General features: G+C 37.2%; 3 protein-coding genes across 9 annotated transcripts; 2 read left to right on the top strand and 1 right to left on the bottom strand.

Moving 5' to 3' along the window:
- Positions 1-858: 858 nt before the first annotated feature.
- LOC144196717 (WD repeat-containing protein 47-like) lies at positions 859-9,012 on the top strand. The gene is made up of 16 exons (XM_077717125.1): positions 859-1,012; positions 2,081-2,271; positions 2,352-2,435; positions 2,507-2,591; positions 2,685-2,993; positions 3,074-3,513; positions 3,633-3,720; positions 4,943-5,115; positions 6,000-6,200; positions 6,494-6,563; positions 6,627-6,784; positions 6,934-7,103; positions 7,170-7,340; positions 8,025-8,156; positions 8,461-8,679; positions 8,760-9,012. Exons 2-16 carry the CDS (start codon positions 2,114-2,116, stop codon positions 8,900-8,902), a joined length of 2,601 nt encoding a protein of 866 aa, XP_077573251.1. The 5' UTR covers positions 859-1,012; positions 2,081-2,113; the 3' UTR covers positions 8,903-9,012.
- A 1,958-nt stretch (positions 9,013-10,970) lies between these two features.
- Positions 10,971-13,903, top strand: lim2.2 (lens intrinsic membrane protein 2.2). 2 transcript variants are annotated; one of them, XM_077717369.1, is made up of 5 exons: positions 10,971-11,091; positions 11,923-12,123; positions 12,252-12,392; positions 12,768-12,902; positions 13,781-13,903. In XM_077717369.1, exons 2-5 carry the CDS (start codon positions 11,946-11,948, stop codon positions 13,849-13,851), a joined length of 525 nt encoding a protein of 174 aa, XP_077573495.1. In that variant the 5' UTR covers positions 10,971-11,091; positions 11,923-11,945; the 3' UTR covers positions 13,852-13,903. The 2 variants fall into 2 exon arrangements, with proteins under 2 accessions (XP_077573495.1, XP_077573496.1); XM_077717370.1 differs by having other exon boundaries at positions 10,975-11,091; positions 11,911-12,123.
- A 1,131-nt stretch (positions 13,904-15,034) lies between these two features.
- LOC144197075 (GRAM domain-containing protein 2B) lies at positions 15,035-26,776 on the bottom strand. Of its 6 annotated transcripts, none has more exons than XM_077717638.1 (13): positions 26,551-26,776; positions 20,644-20,817; positions 20,124-20,187; positions 19,736-19,808; positions 19,540-19,643; positions 19,330-19,428; positions 19,159-19,230; positions 18,670-18,738; positions 18,433-18,529; positions 17,953-18,048; positions 17,638-17,743; positions 17,304-17,411; positions 15,035-16,766 (listed from the first exon to the last, which is right to left on the bottom strand). In XM_077717638.1, the coding sequence occupies exons 1-13, from the start codon at positions 26,640-26,642 to the stop codon at positions 16,748-16,750; spliced, it is 1,173 nt and encodes a 390-aa protein (XP_077573764.1). In that variant the 5' UTR covers positions 26,643-26,776; the 3' UTR covers positions 15,035-16,747. The 6 variants fall into 6 exon arrangements, with proteins under 6 accessions (XP_077573764.1, XP_077573763.1, XP_077573765.1 ...); XM_077717637.1 differs by having other exon boundaries at positions 20,644-20,820; XM_077717639.1 differs by lacking the exon at positions 26,551-26,776 and adding an exon at positions 23,013-23,133 and having other exon boundaries at positions 20,644-20,820.
- Positions 26,777-27,283: the final 507 nt, after the last annotated feature.

Below are 27,283 nucleotides of genomic sequence, written 5' to 3' on the forward strand. Positions count from 1 at the left end.
ATTATGGTTTTATATGATTGAGCACCTTCCTATTTTTATTTTTTTGATACAACAAATTAATTTTGTGGACGTTTACCTTTTGAGATCAAAGATGACGGTCAAACGTTGCCAAAATCAAACTAATAATTTCTTTGCAGCCCGATAGACGAGTGGTTAGCGTGTTGCCTTGCAGCTCTGGGGTCAAAAGTTTGATACCAGGTCAGTCTTCATTGTGTGGAGTTGCATGTTTTTTCTTCTTCTGGGTACTCTGGCTTCCTCCCAAATCATGCAGGATAAATAATAAATTGAATAAATTGCCCCTAGTTATGAGTATGTGCGTGACCAGTTACCCCCACCTTGTGCCTGTAGTTAGCTGTGATAGGCTCCAGCACACCTTGTGACGATCAAAAAATGAATGAAAGAATAATAATTATTGACAGGCAGTCAAAATGATTGACTGTTTTTTCTTTTATTTGCAAAGTTACAATAACATATATATATATATATATATATATATATATATATATATATATATATATATATATATATATATATATATATATATATATATATATATATATATATATATATATATATATATATATATATATATATATATATATATATATATATATATATATATATATATATATATATGTACTTCAATTATAATAATATATAGGGACATCTGGTGATTAAATTATTAAATTCTGGAAATTTAACTCAGATGTGCATAATATGCATCCTTGCATTCTCTGAAGAGATATGTGTAAACAGATGTCTCGATGGATGCAGGCAAAAGATGTCCTCTCTGTGTACCTGCAGCCTGCAGCTGAGAACTTGCGCTCTCACTCATGCTAGCACAAAAAGGTGTGACCATATTCTCACAATGCCGCGGCTGATTGGACATTTGCAGCTGCGCGCGTCCGCATGGCAACGAGACAAATAAGTCTGGAGGAGAGCTGTACGCGCGCTAAGCTGGAGTGTGTTGAGGAGACCACCTTGGATGCTGTTGGCTTTGGCACTCTGACAGGTCAGGACTTGGCATCGATTCAACAAGACATCATGGGTCTGTTTTGTTTTTGTGCGTGAGCGTCTTGAGTGTAGAGAGGCTGGGCGGTGCCTGGCTTCTCCAAATGCATCATACTAAAGGTAGTGCAGTAGTGCACGAAATGCATGCAGCTTGTGGACCATCACTCGTCTTCTAACATTGCACCGATGTCAATGTCAGCTAAAATGCACAGTGAATAGGAGACGTTGAATCTTAGATAACGTTGCAGCAAACAGAACTTGCAGCCATTGCAAGGTTGAAAGAGCAGAGGAGAGCCTTCTGTTTGGGCATGTCAGCGGCTATTAATGTTTAAATGCAATGCAGCTTGTTTTCTTTGTATGTATTTTGGTGATGATGAGTAGGAATACACACCAAAGTAACTCCATCTGGATGTAACTAGGCATTAACCGCATGAATTGATCGATTTGTTGTCAACGCTGGTTCTTATGAAGACGTATGTACATACAATTTGATGCTTGTCAAATTAAGAAAGCTTAGCCATTGAAAGGTTTTTCAACATTAATTTGTTCTTTCAGGTTTTTAATGTTACAAATAATAAGATTGGCAATATTTGGCACAAGGCAGATTTGATGAATAGCTATGAATGTAAAGCACATTTTATGTTGAACTACATGCCTACGGACCATGTTTCGATTATGATTAAATCTAGGAGGAATACGATTTGATATGATGTGGAAACATAGCAATAAAATATAATATAGTCTTCATTTATACAGCAATCATACAGAACCAAATCTTATGAAATTGCAATATTATTTCAGTATTTTTAAACAGCTAGAAGGCCATTTATTAATGAACATTTTGTTTTTGGTAAAGAAACATCAACATGCACAATATATTTAAAAAAAAATCTTAGGTAAGGGAAAATATTAATGACACAACTAAAATTATTGATTTTAAGTGTGTTTTCTTTTTTTGGTCAAATGATTTGCAGAACTTATATACATTTTTAATAATGTGATGCAGTTTTAGATTTTCTGCACAAGTCATTCCAATAGCTGATTCATAATTTGTCTCCAAATGCTTAAGGAGCCATTAAACTGCCACTTGAGGCGAATCAACATGGTTGCAGAGGAGTTAATCAACATCAAGGAGGCCGAAGTGGTCAAGTTGGTCCTGGACTTTCTTACCTCTAAGAAGCTGCACATCAGCATGTTGGCCTTGGAGAAGGAAAGTGGCATCATTAATGGTCTCTACTCCGATGACATGCTCTTTCTCAGGTATGACACAACATCACTGATTAGATTATATTGTTAGTTAAGAAACATTAATTATCATTCATCAATTAATTAATGAATAGGCAGCTAATTCTGGATGGTCAGTGGGATGAAGTGATGCAATTCATCCAGCCTCTAGAAGGGTTGCACACATTTGACAAGAAAAGGTAGGCAAACAAGCTGAGAGTTGGTTGACATCATCCCATGACTAATAACAAAACCTTTTATGTTTTTGCAGGTTTCATTATATCATTCAGAAGCAGCAGTTTCTTGAAGCTCTGTGTGTAAATAATGCCATATCTGCAGCTGAAGATCACCAAAATGTACCCTTTTTTACATCTAATATGTTATTTTACATGGAAAATCACACAAATACCTTTTCATGATGAATGTTCTGAATTTTCTGCCATTCATAGCTAGAGCTCACCATGCAAGAAGCTGTCAAGTGCCTGCACAACCTGGAGGAATCCTGCCCATCTAAAGAAGACTACAGCAAACTATGTCTTCTCCTCACACTGCCTCGCCTCACCCACCATGCTGAGTTCAAGGAGTGGAACCCAAGTACGGCGCGCGTCCACTGTTTTGAGGAGGCATGTGTAATGGTCGCCGAGTTCATTCCAGCAGACAGAAAGCTTAGTGAAGCAGGCTTCCGAGCTAGCGGGAACCGCTTGTTCCAGCTACTCATCAAAGGGATCCTTTATGAGTGCTGTGTTGAATTCTGCCAGGTGAGGTGACACTAAAAGTCTTTAGTACACTTTTTGACCTAAACTGTTCAATTGGTCCTAACAACATTGTTGCGTTACAGAGCAAAGCAACTGGAGAAGCAATAACAGAGAGCGAGGTACTACTCGGCGTAGACTTGCTCAGCGGCAATGGTTGTGATGAATTGGATCTCTCACTGCTTTCCTGGCTGCAGAATCTATCTGCTAGTGCATTTTCATGTGCCTTTGAACAAAAGACTCTCAATATCCATGTTGACCGCCTTGTGAAGCCCAGTAAGGCTGGCCACGCTGACCTTCTCACGCCTCTAATCAATCGCCTTTCTCCTTGCCCTTCTTCACCGTTCCGCCGGAGGCCTCACTCAGCTGACACTTACATGTCCAGATCTCTGAACCCAGCTCTGGATGGACTGTCACACGGCTTGGCAGCCCAAGACAAAAGAGGCATGGAGGTCAACATGAAATCAGCTTTAAGTCGAAGCTTGGTGGAGAATCATGTACATCAACTGGATGATTCCCCTGAGAAGTATATAGCATAAATGCTCATTGACTTTAAATATAAACACCATAACTGATTAACTTTTAACTTCTCGTTTATAGTCAAATTAACTTGTCCATGGCTTTTTTTTTGGTTTCTTCTTTAAGAAAGCTCCTATCGGAAGGGCCAAAGCTAACACGGACTCCTCTGGCTCCTGGGAAAGATGGTGGAACAGCAGGCACAGAAACAGTTGAGGTAAGAGCAATTGGTTTTGTGTATGGGGGTGGGAGGTTATGTGGTCTCACTACAGAGCAAATTTTCACATATTACTACTTTGTCTTCCTAGTGATAATGAGTTTTACACTGCAGGCCCTTTGGTTCATCTGTGGATATGTACATGGACTAAAGGTCAAGTCATTATAATGTAGGAACAGATTTTGATCATATAAAACTGACATTTGCTGTCACTTGTAGATATCTGAGATATGGATTTAAAATACTGCCTTGAAACTTGGAGGTCAAGGAGTACAACATAAAATTAAGGGCAAATTTGGACATTTTTATATATATTTTTAAGAAGGATCAGACCTTGCTCCAACTGGCTTTTAGTTATAGTTTATGTGCACGTGAGAAACGATTCAACTCTCACCCTTGGCTGTCCTGGTTGACTTATTTCAACAAATAAAGACTGTTAGGACAAACAACAAAGGTTTTTCAAGTAATATATTTCACTGGAAATCAGAACTGACTTAGTAAGACATTTATAATGAATTTTCCCTGAAGCAACTTATCTCCATAATGCTGCTGCTCATAAATTCTTCATAACTGCCCTCCTGCAAACTGTCCAGAGAAGAACCTTGTGACCTTCTGCCACTAAAAGCGTGAAAGTAGTAGAGGTCATGGGAAGAGTTGGCAAATAATCAGGTTTGATTTGCTGTCACACACAAGATGGCCCAGTGGCTCCATCATCACTCATGTTTATGAATCTCGGGTTCCAGCTAATGGTGTAACGTGTTTTCATATTGGATGCAGTATGTGTGTATGTGTGTATAAGAAGGGGTTGTGATAGAGTTGAAGGGACAACACTGCAGACTAGAAATAATGAGGTCCCTGAAAACTTTTTTATAGCATGGATGATGTATAACTTAAGGCCTTTGGAGGTGAAGACATGCCAGTAAGTGCTCTTTTTGTGAGTATTTCTCTAATATATACAGACATTAGATCTTTTATATATGTTTGATAATATTCATTGGAATGTTTGCATTATTTTATGCATCTGTTTTCTGTAATGGTATTGCTCATTAGGGTTCTAGGCAATGTTTTAGTTGCCTATTTTTTCCATGACAGAATTTATCTTTAACCTTATATGCCTATTATTGTAATGTGTAGTATGTCTTAATACATTACAGATTTAAATCCTGCCAGTACTTCTGCTGATTTTACTATTTTTTTGCTTTTTTGTTGGTTTTTGTAATAGCGCCTTGATTCGACGGAGCACATGCAGGAGTACTACAGGCAACGTATGCGTGTGCAGCAGCATCTGGAGCAGAAGCAACAACAGAAGCATCTCTACCAGCAGATGCTGCTTGAGGGCGGGGTGAAACCAGTCGATGGAAAACAAAAAAACCTCACTGAAACCTTCCTCTCTCGGTAAGGAATGGATTTAGGGCAACATGACACATCTTGGCATCATTAGTACCAGTAGTGCTAAGTATAATATGGAAGAAAATGTACACACAAACATCGTCTAAAGCTAAACAGGCAATATAAATATATATATATATATATATATATATATATATATATATATATATATATATATATATATATATATATATATATATATATATATATATATATATATATATATATATATATATATATATATATATATATATATATATATATATATATATATATATATATATATATATATATATATATATATATATATATATATATATATATATATATATATATATATATATATATATATATATATATATATATATATATATATGTATATATATATACTACTCCTTATGTCCCTGTGAGAACACATTTGCATAAAATGTATTCATGCTGCCCCCTCGTGGCTCTGCTCTGTTTCTCTTATCTAGCATAGACAATACTTTCCATAGCCACTATCTTGTCAAATGAAGAAAAATGTCTTGTCCTTTTTAAACTCCACAGAAAGAGTATAAATAATATTGGCAAAATTAAATACTTATAAATATCACATAATTTTTGGACTTCCAAAATGATGAAAATCAGAGTCTGCCTTTCAAATTCCAATTTTGTGTGGGTGTGCCCGTTAAGCAGACCTCTAGATCACCCTTCTCTGGTTTTTTCTAAGGAATTTCTTTATATATGCTCATTCATTTTGTCATTCCATTCTCTGGGCTATGAATTTCTTGTTGGACAAAAAAGTCTGCCTGATCAGCTTTATTACACAAAGGTCCAAAAGACACAGAATAGGCTATCATGATGTGTTTCCCATTGTTTTGTTTTTTGTGTTCACACATTTTGTCTAGATCCATTCAGAAACTTGAGGAAATGAACATTGGCATTGACGGTGACAAGATCACACATCTGGACCAGTTGTGTAATGGTGTGGGAGATGACACCAGTACATCAAACACCACTAATCCAAGGATAATACAAGAGGCAAAACCTGGTGGTTCAAGCAGCAGTCATTCCCTGCAACATGCCACTGAATCCCCAGTTTCTGCAAGGTAATGACGGGATAGTGTTTTCTTCCCAAATATATAGGTCTATGCTTTTAGACACTTTTTCAACAATTTGGTTGATTGATTGCAGCCATGTTCCACTTGTTTTAGAAAAAAAAAGCCTTATTGGTGGGACAAATTTGCCTGTGCTGAGTCAAAACCTGGACCCACACAAGTCCTTAATGATCATTTTGCTCACCCCTCATTCAGAGATAAACAAAAATCTATACATTGACTTATGGCTATTAAAAATGGATGGTTTTGCATCTTTGTATACTCTGTATGCATTGTGATTACAGCACTGAGATGGTTGGAGGTCCAGTGCAAGATGATTCTAGTAGCCGTGTGACACATTGTGCAACCAAGCAGGTAATTCACAAGAAAATAACCCCTATTTATACAAACTAATTACAATTTGGGATTTCCATGCAGCCAGGAAAATATAAAACCCAGTTTATCAGAGTGAACCAGCTTGAAGACACACAGGCAGTACGATCTGTGGCGTTCCATCCTTCAGGATCCCTTTATGCCGTTGGTTCCAACTCCAAAACTCTTCGAGTGTGCGCCTACCCTGACACCCTACCAATCAGGTCTGCACTGCTAATGCACATGGAAACTACCACATTATTAGTTAGTTTTATGGAAAAATGAACACTGATCAGAATAGTTAGGATTGGATACAGTTCAGATATAATTTACATAGTTTTCTGCACATTTCCAAATATCTTTGCATGTTTAGAACTCAAGAATCTGTCAAGCAGCCGGTGGTCCGCTTCAGAAGGAATAAACACCACAAAGGTAGTATTTATTGTGTTGCTTGGAGCCCCTGTGGACAGCTTTTGGCAACTGGCTCCAATGACAAATATGTCAAAGTTCTACCTTTCAATGCGGAGAGCTGCAATGCGACAGGTACAAGTTGAATAAGCGAGACACATTCAAGCAAGAGCAAATCTTTTACTTCATTGTGTCTTTCAGGTCCTGATCTGGAGTTCAGCATGCATGATGGAACCATTAGGGACTTAGCTTTCATGGAGGGTCCTGACAGTGGAGGGTCTTTCTTGATAAGTGCAGGAGCTGGAGACTGCAACATCTACACTACTGACTGCCATAGAGGGCAGGGCCTTCATGCTTTAAATGGGCACACTGGTATCGGACCTTATAATATTCTTATATTAACATTTTAGGAAGTCTGGTTAAAGATCTACACGCAATAGTACACCATGCAACTAACTACGTTTATTGTTAATTTATAATAATTCAGGTTAAAAAATAATCGGGCTGATTTGTATGTATTTTGACCTGAAAATTTGTAGAGAGGAATGTGGTATTCAAAATTGTTATATACTGTACGAAAGTATCACAAGAGCAAAACAAAACTTCCTTAGTGTTGTCTAACAGTCATTAGGTAGAAGTGAGGATTTTTTGACAGCCAATAAACTTGTGTGTTTATTGGATTCATTGTTGTACTCTTTCTGGTAATTGCCAACCCAACAGATAAATACCAGAAATGGGTATGCTATAGATTATCTTTTTGCCCAAAAATATTTGTAGGATATTGTATAAAATTGAATTAAAAAGGTTGAAATGTCCATTTTTATGGAGTACATTTTACGGCACTCATAATACTCTCTTTAAATTATATTGTGGGTTGTTGTTTGAACACCTTACCATTTTTTTATCATGTAAAAACAGAGTAACCATTGTTTGCAATGAAAGCATACCAAACCTGCACAGTAATGCCAAAACAATGATCTAATCAGTATAGTTTATTGCATTGTAAGGCTTAAAATATATTAAAGTATTTATGACTTCATCTGTGTTTTTGAACAGGTCACATTTTGACTCTTTACACCTGGGGAGGTTGGATGATCACATCAGGATCTCAGGACAAAACAGTCCGCTTCTGGGACCTTCGGGTTCCAAGTTGTGTACGTGTTGTGGGTACAACCCTGCATGGCTCTGGTAATTCAACTGCTTTCATTCCTGGTAATATAGAACAGTATATATCAAGTGTATGTTTTCTTATTCACAGCTAAATTTAAAAAAAATACCTCAATTTGTGTCACAAGCATAGATATTTTAAAGCTATTTACGAATGATAAACACACATTGACATTGTGTATGTACAATTGTGAAAAATCTTAAATAAGTATTTAAAATTGGTTTTACTTTATAGCCATTTAACTTGAGAGTTCCTTTATATTAATAGAAAGCCCTTGAGATTTGTAAAAAACGATTTCAAATATGGAGCTTTTACTTTAAACAGGAAGTGCGGTAGTTTCAGTGGCGGTAGATCCCAGCAGCCGTCTGCTTGCCACTGGCCAAGAGGACAGCACTTGCATGCTGTATGACATCAGAGGAGGCCGAATAGTCCAGACATACCGCCCCCATAGCAGTGACATTCGTTCAGTACGCTTCTCCCCTGGAGCCCATCATCTTCTTACTGGTTCCTATGACAACAAAATCATCATCAGTGATCTACAAGGTGGGAGCAAATGATTACCCTACTGTTATGTCATCTGATAGAACATCTATTGACATCACTTCATTGAATTTCCTTTCTAGGTGACCTAACAAAACCACTTCCACAGACTTTGGCAGGGGAACACTTGGACAAAGTGATTCAGTGTCGATGGCATCCCAAAGACCGAACTTTTATCTCTTCTTCTGCTGATCGGACTGTTGTCCTTTGGGCTCCCAGCCTCTGAGATTTGGTATACAAAAGGCAAAATGTTTGCAAGCACACAGTGGACATAAAGAATATTCCAGCGTGGAATCACAAACTATTATCTCATTTCATCTCATTTTCTGAACCGCTTTATCCACACTAGGGTTACAGGGGGTGCTGGAGCCCAACCCCAAGATCTGGCTATACTGTATGGACAGATGGATGACATGCAAGCAAATATTTTCTTATTTTTTATGGCTATGTCACAAATAACTAATGTCTAAACATATTTTTTGGGAAAGTGACGATAGAAGAAGGTGTCAATATTCTAAAAGTGTCCTAATAAATAATTAAAATCATTTGAACATTGATATTTTAGCCAGCAACAAGCACTTTAAATATAATACCTAAATTGTTAAATATTAAACATTATACTAAGGACTGGTTTAAAAAGCCCAAATCATTGTCCTATATTAACTAAAAAAAATTAAAATAAATCCTATTGTTCTCAAATGCTAAAGTGAGGTATTTGTTACAAATGTGCCTTTTCCAACATGATAAAATATTTAGGGTTTCACTGGTGAGATATATTCATTTATGTGAGTTTTTATAGTTTTTATTTATATTTTTTACAACACATCACCTTGAAATGTACACTTTTTTTGTAATTTCACTCACTATACAAATGTTATGTCTAGTAGGATCGTTTCCTTGCACAAACTTGCTGAACACTTTATCTTGTGTGAAAAATTTGTTTTGTTTGCACACAATTACAATTAATTAATAGCCCTATTAGAATGAGAATTATAAGAAATTGTTCATAAGAAGTATACTGTTGTTTTAAAGTTGCCTGAATTTTCTGATGTTGAGGGAAAGCACAATGGATCTTTGTTGCAAGTTGAGGTGATGTTAAATAAAACAAAAATATTGTGGTCAGCGTTACTGTGAAGTCAGATGTTAAATATAGAAGAAAAAAATTAAATCATAGTCATCTGGCATTTTGTGACAAGATCCATCACCTCATTATTTTTCCTTGCACTTATCCTGTGTGAACTTCAGCCTATCTTAACTGACTTTTAGGCATAAAATGTACTTCTTGTACGTTTTTTTCACGTGCACTTTAAATGCTGACGGTATGCACATAATAATATGTCAATAGTTGTTTGAATATTATGCAGAAAGCTGTTGTTAAATGGCATTATTGTCTGTTGTATTAAACAAGCCTATTTGGTTTGGACACATGTAGTTCCACTTACTAAACCAACATCAACTTTACACTGTGAAATGTTTGTATGTGATGAACTATGTTTAATCGGCACATCTTGTCTTGTCATAGTCATGTTGCCTTTGTAGGTCTCAGTGAGATCTTTTTCAATCTGGCCTGCCCTTTACAGTTCAATGGATTCAAATAAAATATGGTCACTGGTATTACTTAATTTTGTTTTCTAGGCTACACTTGTAATGCTAATATCTTATGACTGTATACTATATACAGTAAACCTGAATAGATAAGTCCAGAATTTAGGTGTACAGACTTGTTTCATTGTGTGTTTGACAAATATCAAATTGAATTTATTGCTTTTAATGTCAACATACGAGTATAATTACATAAATAATTAATACATTAACAAGTATTACCCATAATAATTAGTCAACATAATAGATAAGTAGTAGTTGACTTAATAGATAAGTAGTAGTTGACTTAATAGATAAGTAGTAGTTGACTTAATAGATAAGTAGTAGTTGACTTAATAGAAAAGTAGTAGTTGACTTAATATGATAACCCATACCACAAAATGTGGAAATTGTGGACGTTGTGTATGATATGGTTCATGCATTATATTATTATATGAAGAAAACATCCAAAATAGGAGCTCCATAATGTGCTTTGATTGAATGACTAAAATGTAAACAGAGTTTGCTTGGTTCTGTTCACCCTAATATAGCATATTTTGGGTACAAAATAAATGGGAGAGATAGGTTTGCTGGGGAGGTGGTCATTGGAAAGAAAGACTGTCATCACTCACACGCTATGCTTGACCATTTGTTGCTTTGTGGATGGGACAATGCGAGTCAACTATTTGGGGGCGTAAAAAGCATAGAAAGAGCCGGCCTGAAGGGACAGCACAACTAAGAGGTATCAGACTTTTTTGCATATCTCTACTCTTTGGATATACTTTTTTGTGGAGGTTTGAAAAGACAACATTGTGAAGAGCATCAAATCCTAAGGTGAAATTGCAAATTAAATGTTCCTGGCTTGACTGTTTTGTAGTTTTGTTGAGCATTTTAACACTGCTTGAAATAGGCATTGGTGTGCTGATGTGTTTTGTAAAGTTTTGGTTATAAAACTCTAGTTTATAAGCTTATATAAGTTTTTTTTAAATGATCAAATGGTGTTTGGTTGGTCTCAGACAGCAACTGCTGACACTTCACTTGCTTATTATTGGTAGAATAGTATGAGTTGCACAAAGAGGTATTAGTGAACAATCGTTTGGAGCTGCCTATCATGCATTCTCATTGTCAGACATTCAAGTGTTTTGCTAACCTCAAACTATTTCATTTGCCTTGGAAAACATGTGAATTAGAAAACTATTAAATATAGCAAATGTTTTCCCTTTTAAAAGACTATATATATATATATATATATATATATATATATATATATAAATATATATATATATATATATATATATATATATATATATATATATATATATATATATATATATATATATATATATATATATATATATATATATATATATATATATACAGTAAGGCTTTTATTTGTACGTAATGCTTTTCTTTTTGTTCCTTAAAAGAAAAAAACATTTAAACTATGGCTATTTTTTTGTAAGAAAAAAGACCATATATAATAAGGCTATTTTTGGTTGAAAAAACATGTATAATAAGACTATTTTCCTATAAAAATGGAGATCATGTACACGATGGCTTTTATTGTTGAAAAAAATGACAATGTATAGTACATGTACACATGTGTTTAAAAGCAACTCCTCTCATTTTTCCTTTTGTTCTTACACTTGTGAGTTTTGAGTTCAGAAGTTGAGAAGCTCAGCCGCAGCATGCTATACACTCTGGCCGGAGGAGGCACGCTGTGCGGTGTGGCATCACTAGTGCTCCTAATCGTCTCCACGGCGACCGACTTCTGGATGCATTATCGCTATTCGGGTAGCTCAGCTAATCAGGGCCTTTGGAAGTTTTGCATCAACCACAAATGCCACGCCCACACCGTCACTGTAGGTAAGGTGTAGGTTTTGCCCTTCAATTTTCCAGATAACGTTCGGCATCCTAATTCTATGTGATGGCAATGAACTCAACCCACAAGGTCGTGAAGGAAACCCTAACCGAATACCCAATGTGCCCCTCAGCCTTTTGGGATGCCACCCGGGCCTTCATGTTGCTAGCTGTGCTCAGCTGTTTTATTGGCGTGGTCCTAGGTCTGAGTGCCTTCACCAATGGTACCAAGAACAAGAGGGTCCGCATGGGTGGGATTGCCCTTGTCCTCTCAGGTGATACAAAAAAAACACTAACTGTTCTGCACGTTATCCATGGGAAGCATCTAAAGAAGGGGTCAGGAAACCATGGCTTACGAGCCTTATATGGCTATTCCCCCAACTCGTAGGCATAAATGTGGATAGCGGTGGTGAAGAGATGCATGTGAAAAATAACAACTGTTTAATTAGGCTTAATTTAGCACCAAGGGTGTACTTTTAACATACTATGACCAACACTCAGGGACCATAACATTATGCATTGTGGTTTATAGGCATATTTTCTTACACTGTAACTCTTGTGGAATCACATTTTAAATGTGTGGCTGTTTTTGGTTCAATCAAAAGAGGTGCTAACCCCTGCTCTGAAACTTGTTGGGGTTTTTCTCACAGGTTTTCTGGCTTTCCTGGCTCTCTCCATCTATACGGGAGTAACAGTCACTTTTTTTGGAAAACGCTTCTTGGACTGGCGATTTTCATGGTCCTACATCATTGGCTGGGTAGCAATCATTCTGGCTTTTGCAGCAGGTATTTCTGATATTAATACATTCACATTTGACACTCGCATTGACAACTTGATATGTAAACAGAACGATTTCTAGGTGGGAACGTTGCAAACACTATAAAAACCTTCATTTTAGATACGTTACCTTTCTAAACTTTATCAGACAGAACATTCAACATTCATTTCTAGCAGGACTTTTAATATATTTTAATAAACACTGATAGTGTTTGATATTTTAATTGCTTTTCCTCCAACAAATTACATGTTGGATATTCAAAAAGGATTTATGAATAAATTCTCATGTCACGAATCCATGATTTTGTTTGAGTTTTTTTAATTTGTGCTGTACTACATTAAAAAAGTGCACAGTACTTTTTAAAACAAACAACACTACACAAGCCATTTCATTGTGTTGTCAGCATGTACACATAAATTGTCAACTGTCTTTAAAAAAACAATAAAGCATAGTTCTAAGGACTTTAACAAGGCAAAAATCTAATTGGTAGCCTTTTATTAGATTTTGTGATCCCGCATTTAACAACTTTTTTAAAAGAGCGTAATTACTGTGGCCTCCATCTTGTGAGGGCTGTCCCTTCAGAGGCCAAATACATATGTCTCTACTACCTAAAAATATGTTTGAATGAATTAAAACTGGATTAACCGGCAATTTTAGGGTGTGCCAAACCTACTGCACATAATTAGCTGGGTTAGTCCACTGCATACTTACAAGAGTGAGAGTAAACAGAATAAAAGATGGTTGAATAAATCTGTCGTAAATCATTTAAAGCAGTTATAATAACTACTAATTTTGTTCTAATCTCTTATGCAGATGATGACTAAAAAAGCCTGTGGTTATAGTGATGTAATTGTCATTGTTCAATTCCTTTTTGTCATCCTTCAGGTGTCTTTCAGCTCTGCGCTTTCCAGCGAACAAGTGTGCAACATTCTCCTTCAAATGCCCCTGACAGTTGAACTCATGTTGATGCTTGTCATTACTTGGAATAAAGACAGATCATAAACTTTATCTGTATGCGTTTTCTGTTGTACACAACTGAAATTTTGTATAATACATCTTCCAAACCATCTAATGATATGCTAGGCTCTTAAGTCATTTTATGCTTTTATTATTGTTTTACTGTTTTAGTTGCATTTAAAAATAATCTAAAATGGTAATTAAAGAATCTTCCCTCATGGGTTTTCTCTGTGTACTCTGAGCAACCATCAAAATAAAATAATTGCCCTCATAAACATCATTACATTTGCCACTCAAAAACGTAATTTCATACGTAGACGTCATTTAAATTGACGCATGTATCTGTGAAGTGAATTGACGCACCTAGAATTCATTTTAAACTAATCCAGTTGGATAAACCTACCACATCTGTTTTTAACCAGTGTGGTTTGATTGGACACTCTAAATTCCCCATTTGGTTGTGAGTGTGAATGATTGTTTGTCTCCTTGTGCCCTACGATTGACTAGCCATCAATTCAGGGTGTCCACCAATGTCAGCTGGGATTGGCTCCATCACCCCCCGTAACCCTAGTGAGGATAGAGCGGTTCAGGAAATGAGATGCTCCCTTCAACTATGAATTTCCAGTGGGTTTTCTTGGCACGTGTGACACATGTTTGCATGTAGTTTGTGGTTCCACTGACACATTGCTTGAACACTGTTTTGACACGCATTTATTCCATTCGATTGAATCGATTATACTTTTTGTGATTGTGATTCACAAAGTGAGCTTTTTCTCCAGAAACGCAAATGTGCCATAACTTGTGCACTTATTTTGAACCATAACAAAAAACAAAACAAATAGAAAAAAAATAAATCCTTGTCTTAACTCGTACTAGTGACAAAAAAATACATTTGCAAGAAATGACAGTAAAAGAAAATTAAAGATTTATTTCCTTCTATTTTTCTTTAGTTTTCTGTAGCTGTTTTGTCTAAAATTATTTTAAAATTTATGCTAAACAGGTAAAATTTTCCTTTTACGGCTTCACTTATTTATTTTGCTCTTTTACTTCCATAAATGCATGTTTTTGTGTTTACAAATCCCACACCCAGTTGCCCATCCCTGTTATAGTGCATGTTTAAGTTCTCACAAATCAAATAAAAAGAAATCAAAAGCTTTTAAATGCAACAAAGGAACACCACAATTCTTATTCTTCGCAACATTTGATTTATTTCAACAATAGCAAAGTCATCTCACAGAGACTACTTTGGATTACATAGAACGCAAATAAATATATAGATATAGAGCAATAGTGTAATTAAAGACATGAACAATTATTACAAAATGTACACGTTGAATAGTGCAAAACCACACAAACCCGTTTGCCCTCGTTGGGATTTTTGCATTGGTCCGCTTGAGGGCAGAACATGTGTGCGTGTGCTACCCCCGGTGGTAGACCGGCAGTACTGTGTGTCTAATGCAGCAAAACTTAAAGATGAAGGTTCAGCTTTGCTCCGACAACAACAAAGTATGGATAAGCATCGCCAGGTGGGCGGGAGACCCTTTTTTTGGAGAAATAATCAAGTCAAGCAATAAAGCAAGTTAAATCGTGATCTCTCTGGCTCTCGCAACAGAATCGTAGCGAAGCGCCCAAGCCAAGACTTTGAACTGATAAAGGACTATCCGTCTAGTAGGTCGTGCCCACCACCCCTGAGTGAAAACACTAATTAGAAACAATGAAAAATCTTAGCACCGTCAGACGAACAACCATAATGAAAAACGTTTTTTTTCCATTTCTCCACAATCTAAAAAGACATGTTCTTCTGATTGTGACAGGCACACAATTTGGTAAAGTGCACTCGCTCTTTTCACTCATCTCATCTTTTTTTTTCTCTTTTCCTTCTTATTATTAAATCTTATTACCATATTTTCTTACCCAACAAGTTTGATTATAAAAACAGCACACAGAACTAAAATTTTCGCCATGCATAATACTAATTTGTTGCAATTTGAAATTCAGTGGAGCTACTTTTCATGAAACATGGACCTTAATATATATTCAGTCGGGTGTCCTGAATGCTGACTTGTGAACATTAACAATATGTCATTGGTTCAACTTAAAAAAAAAAAATAAAAAAAAAATGAAATTTGGTAATGTAGGATGCCACTTTGTCCAAAAGTGTGATCACTTCCTCACATGACAACAAATTGTCCTTCTTTGTCTTCAAATATGCATCACAAATTGATGATTAAACTTGTTAATCCACTTCAAAGACAAGGACAATCTAAAGAAAAAGAGCGTGACAGAGGAAAATCACCAAAGGAAAAGCCTCTGTGGACTACTCATCATCATGATTTTAGCCCACAGCTGGCCATGAAAGGGACAACATTCAAAAGAGAAATATTCCAAGAAGACAGACGTTGATTCGTAGGAGTCAGGGCTTGACGTCGTCATGCAGAGGGACGTGCAAGTCTTTGGCTGGCAGCTGCGATGTGTTGGTGATCCCCGTAGCTGGTTAATGCTGATTGGTACGTAGCCCTGTTATATGACAGCATGCTGAAGGATCGGATGATGATGATGATGATGACGATGTGGGACAGTCGGTCATGTGTCTTCCAGGTTTGGCTTTGGTCCACGTAGCAAGATTTGCACCAGCCAGGCAGGCAAGATACACAGTGTTTTGGCTAAGCTCTGTGACCAATTGGCGCCATCTTTTATTTCTTCTTCTTCTTTTAAATACTGCAAGCTTAGCCCTTCAAATTAAAAAGTTTTTTTTTTTTTGAAATTGCACAGGTCAGCCACTTTTTCTTTTGCCGTCATAACACGGCCGGGTCCGGGCATGTGAAATGTCTTCTTCAGGCTGGAAGTGATCCTCCAAGTGTTAAAGTCAGCCATTCTACCTCTCTTGGCTGACTGTTATGTGTCTTGGCGGTATCTGATGAAGAGGAAATGGCGTGAGTGCAGTACAGTGAAAAGTCAATGAGCAAAAATGTCAAACAAAACTGGTTAAGTTTATAGCATGAGAGAACAAGAAGTTTTGCAATTTGAATAGCTGGTTAAGCATGCACACGGGTGACATGCTCACTACAAAAGAGCATTAACATGCCTCAGTGAAAGTGCAGCCAGAACAAAAAAGATTTTGTTTCCTTGTTAAAATCAACAGTACATGTCAAGAAAGGTATATAATTAAAATGAACGGCATTTTCTCAATACTTTGAGTTCTATGGAACAATTATCCCGCCCATTTACTCCTGTTAAGTCAAGCGCATGAATTTTTTTGACAAATTGACATGGTTTCCAGGTAGTTATCCACCCACTTGATTAACTTTTAACCAATGTGCATGAGTAACTTTCCAAATTTTTCAGGTTGTGAGACTGCGTTACCACATTGGAATTTAAGAGAGCAATGAAACATGTCATGTGTGAGGGAAGAAGTAGATTTAAGTTTAGATGAGCTTTCCCAATGACCTACCCGCTTTGTAAGGAGAACTCAGGCAGTGCACCGAGTGACGTGAGCTGTTCTTCCAGAGCCACAATACGTAGCCCGATGTAGCCTGAGGAAAGCAGCAGAACCACCACCCTGAGGAAGAGATGCAAAGTGAAATTCAATCCATGTGGGCACAATCATTTTTAGAAATGTTGTGTTTCGAGAAAACAGAACTTTGGATGTATTGTTTGCTTTGACCTTAGCTTATACAAACACTGATCTTGAAGTAACAATTGCTCAAATAAAAAAACATTTTGCTCAAGAAATGTGGTGTAGATTGAATGTATTATGGGTATGGAGTCATGACGAAGCTACTTACAGTATCAAATAAATGAATAGCAGCGTGTTGAGTGTGCTGGCCTCTCTCTGAACCAGCAGAGACTTGGCCTTCTCTTTCACATTCCAAACCCACGAGCCACTTGCAACTGAAGGGGGAAACATACACGCAAGGACAGCATGAATGTCATGTAGCCAAATCTAAATTTATATTTCAGGCATCATTTATTCAAGAGCTACCAGAAAAATCCTGCACTTTAAAATGTTTAGCTTTCTATCATCTGCATTTGAAAGAGACGTGCATAAAGTGATGTTCGCCAAATACTTTGTAGTTTTGTATGATTGTGTGTTTTGTTACCTGAAACGGACAACTCCTCCTTTGAAGATGAGCTCTCGCTTTGCTGCTCGTGAAGGCTTTTGCAAGTGGATCCTTTTCCATTTGGGAGTGCAGTTTCTGCAGACAAAGACAGGAAGAGACAGCAATCATTATGTTTGCATGCCCAAATCCTATCAGGTTACATACAGACTGCTTGTTTGCCCACTGTCACATTTTATGCCAATAGAAATGATTATTTGTCTATTACACTACAAAGAATTTCATTAAATATATTGAATATTCCATATCTGGGGATTTTGATTACTGTCATTTTCATGATTTGATAAGTGATATGCTATTTTTAAAACGATGACTATAGCATTTGAGTTGCATGCTTTAAAAATGTATATTCTTAGTTGTGGATGAATAAAAACTCAAGTGTTTAATACCCCACCATCACCAAGCGATATCATTTGCAAACATCAAATCCCATGACATTTATTTCAAAACCTGATGTCTCACCTTTGTGCGCATTGTATAGAAGTTTCCCCTGTAATGAGTGCGACTCGGAACCATCAAATTGGTCACAGCTGCCATCCAGACTGGAATGGCTGGAGTTCTGTCACAATGGTACACAAAGACACTCGAGTAAATTAAGTAACCCAGAGCAGGTTGTGGGCACAAACGAGAAAGACGAGACATGAAGCGAATAAATGAGAGCGGAGCTGAATGCAAAAATAATATAACCGAGTTACTTACCACAAGTTTGTTCTTATCAAAGCTATGCTCAGCAGATGAAATGACTGGACTACTGTTGGTGCTGTGGTCCTGTGAACAAAATATCCATTTCAGATTACCTTTTTAATAGAAAAAAAAAGGTTGTTTGTTCATTCATTCATTTTCTGAACCGCTTATCCTCACAAGGGTTACTTATGCTGATGACCAATTTAGAGTGTTCAACTAGCCTTCCAAGCATGTTTTGTGATATGGGAGGAACCCACAAGCCCGAGAACATAAACTCCCCCCAAGAGAGGACCGACCTGGGATTAAACCCTCGACCCCAAAACTGTGAGTCCGACCCGATAACCACTCAAACACCTGGCTGACGATCCAGCAGCTATAAGATTTTTTTTTTTTTAATTACAGCAATGCTTCACATGCTGACTCTACTTGCATCGCTTGCATTTATGTTATCATTAGTTTGAGTATCTTGTAATAAAGAATGTACTGGCGTCATGGGACACTCACCTCAAGCTGAGGACACACAGAGTGCAGCAGCTGATAACATGCTTCTCTGTTCCGTAACGAGACAAACAGGAACTGAACATCACCGAGGAACAGGAAAGACAAAACATTAGCTTGCTTGCGTGGCTGATAAAGTCAATTAAAAGTTCTGTTGGCCTGGAGAAGAAAACTAACCTTTTCTCCCTCTGTGGTTCGGATTGACAAGGCATTTGGTACCAGTAAAGCAGTGTTCTGCTTTTTAACAATGTGAATGCAGGAGACAGGGATCACCAACTGCAAAAGGTATCAATAGGAAACAATTCAATTGTGTTCAAACGGACAAAAATCACAATGGAATACAATCTCAAGGTTTGAGAAAGATGGTACAGGAGGCTGTTCGACTACCTTGGTCTCCTTAAGCAGGACAGAGGAGTGGAAACAGGCATGGCTGTTGGTGATGTACAGTCGACCGTGGTAGGGCACTTCCTTTTGCAGGGCACAGATGTATGCTGGGGTAAAACAAGCAACATTTCATCAAATCCCCAGTTGGAATTAGTCAATAAAGAAGTGATCGTTAATAACTTTTTTCTTGTGCACCTACCATGTATTAAGTCTTCACTTTCTGGAATGTCTGGAAACAATTTGTGGAATGTCACATTGTGCTTTATGAAGCTCTATAAAAGAGAAAAGGCAAGTTTTTAGCCATTTTACAGAAAAAGTAGGAACCAATGTATATGCAAATCTACCCAAACTTGCTCGTATTTACCACTCAAATGTAAAAATATCACAAAAACAAGCCCGAAAGTATGTTATAGCAGGACATAGTGAATAAAATACGAGAGATCATTTAGGCTGATTAAGCGGGTTGTATGTCTCAGCTTGCTGCAATTGTGCAGCATTCCAAGTGAAACTGTTGTGTTTGCACATGCCTTCCAACAAGCTCCGCCTTACATTTGAAATTAACACATTAGAAGGAATGGTGGACTTACACTTTGGGTGCCGCTTCCTGGAGTCCTTTCAAAGGTTCTGCAGTCGACATCAAATGTCTGCGATCTATATGCAAAGCACATTCTTAGTTATACAATCAGTACATGCAAATTTTCCTCTAGTAATACATTGAACACTTGACTTGAATCTTCGAAATAAAATACAGTGTCAGTGAGAATATACATATACAATTTTACCCATTAACATGTGACAATCGCTATTTCCATTTAATTTTGTAATACACGCTTTAACATTCTTTGAATGCCATGATGATCAATCACGAGGATATAGAAAACCTCGTGATGGACCCTTGAAATCATGAAGGCATCTGACACATTAAAATCATACGAGAAGAAAGCCTAAACTGTGTAGGCCATGCATGCCAACACTCAGGCCAAAACCTTCAAGTCTAATGACGCAAAGTTGTTGCAATGTTACATCAAGCCGAATGCCTCACAATGGTTGCGCTCATCATTAAAAACAATCTAGTGTATTATTTGAAATGTAGCTGTGTGATCCCACCTGATAGCCAACTGCCTGGAGAGGGTTTTGTGTTGCTCTTCAGTCTCCATCTGAGCGGCCTCAAGGCTCAACGTTTTTCTGGCTTCCACTTTTTTGACTGCATCTTTTCCTGAGGTGCTCCTGCTTTTCCTGACCTTGGCTGGCACTCCGCCACCACTGCTTTCGACAGGGTAGCTGCTGGACATGGTAGAGAGGGAGGGGTTAATACGTTAACTGCTATTGTTACAATGTGCATAAACAGTATGAAAACTATAACACTTTTACCCCATTGTAAATAAGTACCTAGTAAATCCAATCCCTTAGATGCCTAAACCAATAATTTCACAAGCGTATGTTGTCGCTTTCAGCTTACAAGTCGTCATTCAGTTACACCATCCAGTTAGTGGGTTATTGACAAAGTTGAAAGGTGTAATATTTTAACAAGATTTCAACAGGGGAGACTGACGGCATAAACGTGGATTATGATAGGACAATCGTTCAAGGCTACGGACTTCGAAACAGGTGTGAAAACATTTTGAGGTCATGGGATCGCAAACCTAACTAGGTCTCACAAACTTTAAATTCTAGTATTCTATAGAAATTGAATTGTTACACCTACTGGAAAACATAAACACGGTTTTAAGATCAAAATTCACACAACTCATCCTTATTTAGTTGAAAACTTAGTCAGGCAAACAAACTGGTTATACCATTTTTCTTGGTACATTTTCTCACAATCTGATTTAACAATTCACAATTTAAAATAGAGACTTGTTTAACAAACAATGCTGAAGCATAACACAAAAGAATTATGAATAGCCCTGACAAAAGCAAATGAGACAACAGCCTGACAGATAAATTCTACAAATGAAAAAGACTTTTAAATGCAATGGCTAAAATGGTACACAATCTTTATAAGAGGGAGAGAGAAAAAAAAGGCCTCCTTACCTGGAAAATTTAAACCTTTTAGACGATCGGAAACTCATATACCTACTGACACTGGGCATTTCTTTTTCTTAGAGAAAAATCTATATTAAAATATTACTGCCATTCATGCCATTACTACAAAAAAAAAACTGAATTAGATAGATGTACAGTCTATTTAATAATAAAATCCAATTCAGGGGAAAATAGGTTGATCGTCAGAGTGCTATGTTTTTGTATGAATGCCCTGAAAGAGGAAGCCACTGCTGTGTGTGCTTGTGGTGGTGTGACACTTCGTAAGAGGCTGACGTCAAACCTAACCACTCCCCCTGAAGCCAAAGAGGCAGGAAAAAAATAAAACACTGCACACATACCAGTGCACAAACAAACTTTTACATATGCACACAAAGGAAGTGCTGTGGTCCCAGAAAACACTTAAAACAATCTTCAGTGGCAAGCACTTTGACAGAGGTACCTTTTCTCTGAACAAGCGAAAGCAAAGCAAACGTAAAAATCAATAAAAAGATAGAGTTGCACAAACCGGCCATTCAGGCTTTATGTAGGAGCGGCGATGGCAACATTGCCTAAACAGCAACAACACAACAAGATCACACATAAATCTAGAAAATGTGTGAGCACATTGTTCTAATTTAAAGAATTATTATGTTTCACTGCAGGAGGACCTAGTTGGTGTATCCCAGTCAAATATGGCCTGTAGTCCAACACCTTAGATAACTATAACTGGGGCAAAGTTCAGGCGTTTAAAGAAAAGATGTGCGCCACACATTTGGCTGGAGGAAGAACATGTCATTACGGCTGGCTGGATTAACCAAGAAAGGCAAGATTGGGAGTGGTGGGATAATTCTAGTTCGGTCTTGTAGGCATGCCTAAAGATGTTCAACAGCCAACGAAATCTTCCAAGGTTTGATTCAGGACCAAACGGTGGCCTGGTATCTTTAGAACCACCTGGTCTGCAACCAAATATCAACGATCTTAACGTGAGCTAAAATGGCAATTGATAATGTATCGAATGAAGTGTACTGAAATACTAAAGAAGGGACATTGTAAACTAGATCCGCAATGTTAAACCAAAACTGAACCTTCAGTCCCACAACACTCACAAGAATGTATAAACAGACTTAGTTTTATTTATTCTCTGCGAAAATGATAATAAACAAGGACAAGTTGTTGTTTATCAAATTTGAATTACAGACAGAGCGAATCTGAATGATTTATATGGCCCATTTTACAATTTGAAATTGATCTGTTGTGCACTCGGGACTACTGCTCAATGTAAAAAGATCTATTTGAAGATTTAACAACCGGAGCCTTAGTGTGATTTAATAGTTTAAAGACAAGTCGGAAGTTCTGGTTTTAACAACCGCGACAAAACATTCCCATGAACACAAACCAATCTTGCTTCAATTCACAAATTTAAATACACTTGGCAAATTTCCTGGTCTTACCTTCTAAGGATCTCAGCACAAAAGTTGTCATTGGTAATTTTTTGTTGTTTTGAGACTTCCCTCGTGTCCATGGTTAACAATGCTTTCCCTCCACGTCCTTAAATGTGAAGTGTTTTGAATTTCAACTGGAGTGACCTTTTAAACATTGACTAATCCAATGGGAGTAAAGGTCTCTTTTTTTTCAAAGCATCACTTGAAAACACCAAACAACTAACGTCACCAGAGACTAAAAGACAAATTAAAGAGACACCATCTCTTTCTAAGACCCCCAAAAAGTCCTAAATTACCCGATAAACAGTCTTTCCGAGTAGTCGAAGCCTGTACTGTTGTGCAAACTGAGGCAGCAGTAGGCGGTAAGAAAACTATTTGTGGATCATTTTCTTTAATGAGAGTTATTAATTACACTACGTCAATAGCTAAAAGCCAGATTCAAAAGGAAATAGTGGAATAGACATACCAATCAAGCCAAGCTTACTGTTTTTAAAGAGGCACTAGAGTTATTTTTCAATATATTGAACCATTCCTGCATCAGATGGGTCAAAATGAGAGTTAGCCATTGCTGAAGTTCGTTATTTGTGTAGCTTTTTATTTGATTGCAATGCTTTGCATGATTCATTCAGTAAAAATAATTCAAGAGTAAATGGAGGACTCAAAAATGAATATTTCAAAGCTCCTATTGCAAAAGGGCAAGTCATTTCCACAGAACGCCCCCAACATTGTTTAGAAATGCCATACTATTGTGTGCTGGTGCCATCTTCTGGAGACAAACCTCGAAGGAAAAAAAAATCTAATTTTAAATGTAAAATTTGCAGCAACGTGTGCTTGCAAACTCAAGTTGAAAGTTATTGCATGCAGTGCTTTTATATGTGATTAAAAAAATAATCAACTGCTGTGCATTTACTAGTCGTGCAAGACAACACGGGTAAGGCAATGCAAAGTATAAATGGAAAATAAAATGTGCACTTGGATGGGAAATTACATAGAATTAAAACCAAGTGCGGCAGAGGTTGTCTTAACTCAGCGTGAAATTATAAAGAGGGTACACTAGAGAACCATGAAAATTAAAGTCAGCTAAAATATCCTTGAATTTCCAAGACATCAAAAATGTACTCGTCTGGACAATTAATTCTTTTTTTTTTTAATTAATATTTCTATAATCACTGTCCATTGTTTACAGTATACCCAATTTGGGCATCTGGACATGTGACGTTTGCAATGATGGGTTAGTGTGGACACAATAATACATGTACTGTACATCTTGAAATGTGCATGTGTATGGGAAGTATAAGAATAAAAGAATTATCATTTGGCATTATATCGGAAATGGGCACTTAGACTTGGAGTGTAAATCCAGCCGAAGTGGCAGGGATGGGATATAATTGTTAGGGTAAAATAAAAGGAAGTTTGGTGGCATCCTGCCAGGGCCCTGTCTGTGGAAGCCAATGTGTCTAGTTCTAAGTGGTGTGTCTGTGTGCACGTGTTTCTGAAAGTGTACGTGTGGAAAAAAAATCATGTGGTCCTGTGGTCACAGTTTCTGACATCCCTTCCTGTGTCTTGTCAGGTGATTCAGATAGAGCTGATGTCTCTTCAGGTTTTCCCAGAAATATAGCAAAAAGAAGGGTGGGATGATGATGGTTAACAACCATGAAATTATTAAGATTAACATTGTCCTTTTAATTCGCTGCACTGGCTTAGTTTTAAATTTTGATAAGCTTTTGAAGGCAAAAAAGGCAAACATTTAAAAGTGGTGCCTGAGTGGGTGTCTTTGAATAAGTTCATGACAATGATGAAAACAGGAATGAAAGAAGTAGACGAGTATTCGGAAGCATTTTTGTGACTTATTGTGGAAGCATGCTTCTAACATAAAATGTTCATAAAAGCATTACAGAAGTTATGTCAATCAAAAGGATGCAGGCAGTAGAAGGGAGACTAAATTTGAGAAATCAGCAAGCATCTTTGTCTATCCTCGATCCCAAATGCAAAGCTCCAGTCATTAAAACTCTCATGACACAGGCAACACATGACTCCAACTATGACCAGCTGTTTTGTGGGGACTACGTCAACATTTCTACACCAGTGATGAAACCTTCTTCACAGCCTGCAACACTGGCAAGAGTTTTCTTCTTCTGGGAATTGCCATTCCATTTATTTAATTCATTTCATTAGAGGACATCGTCATCCTATTTTATGGATTATTTTGTCAATTCTTAGCTCATTAATTGCCATAGCAAGTGAGCCTATTTCACTCCCATTGATGGCAATCTAATTTGACTGGGGGTCCTCACCCTCAAAATTGATTAAATGTCTCTCGCCATCAATGGCAGCTAATGAGTTAATATATAATACTGTCAATAAATTAAAGAAAAAAATGTTTACTCGATTCCAGTCTGCTGCCAATTTTTGGCAAGGGACAATCTAGTAAATATGTTGCTTGAATTCTTTAATGAGTCTTTTTAACTCTTCAATTGGGGACCATCAAAATGCAAATGGGCATAGAGTTTATACAGTCAATCACTAATGACTTTATATAGCTGGGAAACACATGGACGCTTGAAATCATGTTGAAACAGCTCAACAATGTTCATGCACAACGAACACATCGATACCCATACCTTTGTTAGTGTTACTCTTGGAACTCAAAAATATTGATCCATATAAAAAGCTCAAATTCAGCTGGAAACTGCAGAATATGAATGACAGCGATGGGAGCAAACTGAAACAGCTCCAGCAAATGAGAGACGAACGAAGGTAAAGTTTACTCTCAAAAAGAAGTAGAGCCAAGAATAAGAATCCATATTCATTTAACACTTTTGTACCACCTGTGACCAGACTCGTGAGTTCTAAATATAGCCATTTCCTGTAAAACGATCTTACTGATTCCCACTGTGCAACAATAACTTATGACAGATGCTTCTAAAGACAATAGCCTATTTTGTATGGGCTGTTATATTTTCACGATGCTATTGTCTTGCACCTTTCTGTGTACAAAATGTGAGTGACAAATAAGTGCATGCATGAATTAAACAACCATTCTTATCTGATTTGAATGCAAAAGATGTACAGTAAGTAGTATAGTGATGGCAAGCCTTTCCAAATGGTTAAATAGATGAAGTCATGATTACTCAGCATTGATGGGAAGATTAAGATCAGCACAGATTCACTGAAATAGTAGATTTATTTTCAGTCACATCCATAGATTGTGACTCAAATAAGTCTATACGCTTATAAGTAGTGTTGTGCAAATCTATTTTAAAAATCGATCATCATCTGAAAATGTGACAATGTTTCTTATAGTTTAACGGGCTAAGCATCTTTAGACCAGGGGTGGCTATCTCCTTAGCATCATCGCAGCATCCGTACTGTTATTCTGGAGTAACATGGATTTCAAATCATCTGAAATGTAACATTAGTTCCCACATTGCCCCGTTTTTAAAAAAAAAAATACTAATATACTATGATCGAGTATTTTGGCTGGAGGAAAAGAGATGTTATCCGCTAGCAGTCTGGAGGATGAGTGATGCTCATTCATTCTGCTCACCTCTCTTTCATGAAGTGCTTGATTCTGACGATGGCCTTCTCATCGATTTTGCGGAGGAAGGTTTTCAAGCGATCTCTCTTGTGTTCAAGCATTCTTCAGATTGTGTTGAAACGGAGTGCCACGCCACACCAAGTGTCACAGTTCTTGTTTAGAAAGTGCCTGTTTCCCCCTCGCCCTGTGTCATCCACGGTTGATTATGACAATGAGCGTAAATCGGACCAAGCTTGCTGACCAATAAACAACAAGAGAGGTTGCCTTAAAAGCGGTCATGTCAGACGTAGCATCCAATCAAGATGAGCTATTTGGTGTGGGCGTGCCTATTATCACCTTATATGGGAGGAAGGGTTGTCCTGATTCATAGTCATCTGGAACGTGCTGTATTATTACTAAAAGTCAAAGACCAAAGATTATTAATTATTAAACTCAAAGTGTTAGCGTTTCACGCGTATGCAGAAACGTGTGAATTGACAATATTTGATGGAGATCAAATTTAATTTGCCAATATTGCCGTTTTTGCCACATATATTGCCATTAATTACGTATTCTGTTTACGTCTGTGTTTATTATATCTCATCTCTTTTTCTGAACTGCTTTATCCTCATTAAGGTCGCGGGGGTTCTGGAGCCAATCCCAGCTGTCTCCGGGCCAGAAGCGGGGGACAGACACCCTGCATCGGTGGCCAGCCAAAAGCAGGGCACAAGAAGATGGACAACCATGCACAATCACACCCATA

This window comes from Stigmatopora nigra, chromosome 5, assembly GCF_051989575.1.
Source record: "Stigmatopora nigra isolate UIUO_SnigA chromosome 5, RoL_Snig_1.1, whole genome shotgun sequence".
NCBI lineage: Eukaryota > Metazoa > Chordata > Actinopteri > Syngnathiformes > Syngnathidae > Stigmatopora > Stigmatopora nigra.

Bases quoted from the DNA above. Each gene is read 5' to 3' on its own strand.
- LOC144196717 (XM_077717125.1), top strand. From the start codon at position 2,114: ATGGTTGCAGAGGAGTTAATCAACATCAAGGAGGCCGAAGTGGTCAAG. The intron at 3,514-3,632 runs GTATATAGCATA...TTCTTCTTTAAG, and splicing joins CTGGATGATTCCCCTGAGAA to AAAGCTCCTATCGGAAGGGC. The intron at 6,564-6,626 runs GTAATTCACAAG...ATTTCCATGCAG, and splicing joins CACATTGTGCAACCAAGCAG to CCAGGAAAATATAAAACCCA.
- lim2.2 (XM_077717369.1), top strand. From the start codon at position 11,946: ATGCTATACACTCTGGCCGGAGGAGGCACGCTGTGCGGTGTGGCATCA. The intron at 12,124-12,251 runs GTAAGGTGTAGG...TGTGCCCCTCAG, and splicing joins CGCCCACACCGTCACTGTAG to CCTTTTGGGATGCCACCCGG. The intron at 12,393-12,767 runs GTGATACAAAAA...TTTTTCTCACAG, and splicing joins GATTGCCCTTGTCCTCTCAG to GTTTTCTGGCTTTCCTGGCT.
- LOC144197075 (XM_077717637.1), bottom strand. From the start codon at position 26,642: ATGCTTGAACACAAGAGAGATCGCTTGAAAACCTTCCTCCGCAAAATC. The intron at 19,429-19,539 runs GTAGTCGAACAG...TACCTTTTGCAG, and splicing joins TCCTGCTTAAGGAGACCAAG to TTGGTGATCCCTGTCTCCTG. The intron at 18,049-18,432 runs GTGAGACATCAG...CTTTGTCTGCAG, and splicing joins TCTATACAATGCGCACAAAG to AAACTGCACTCCCAAATGGA.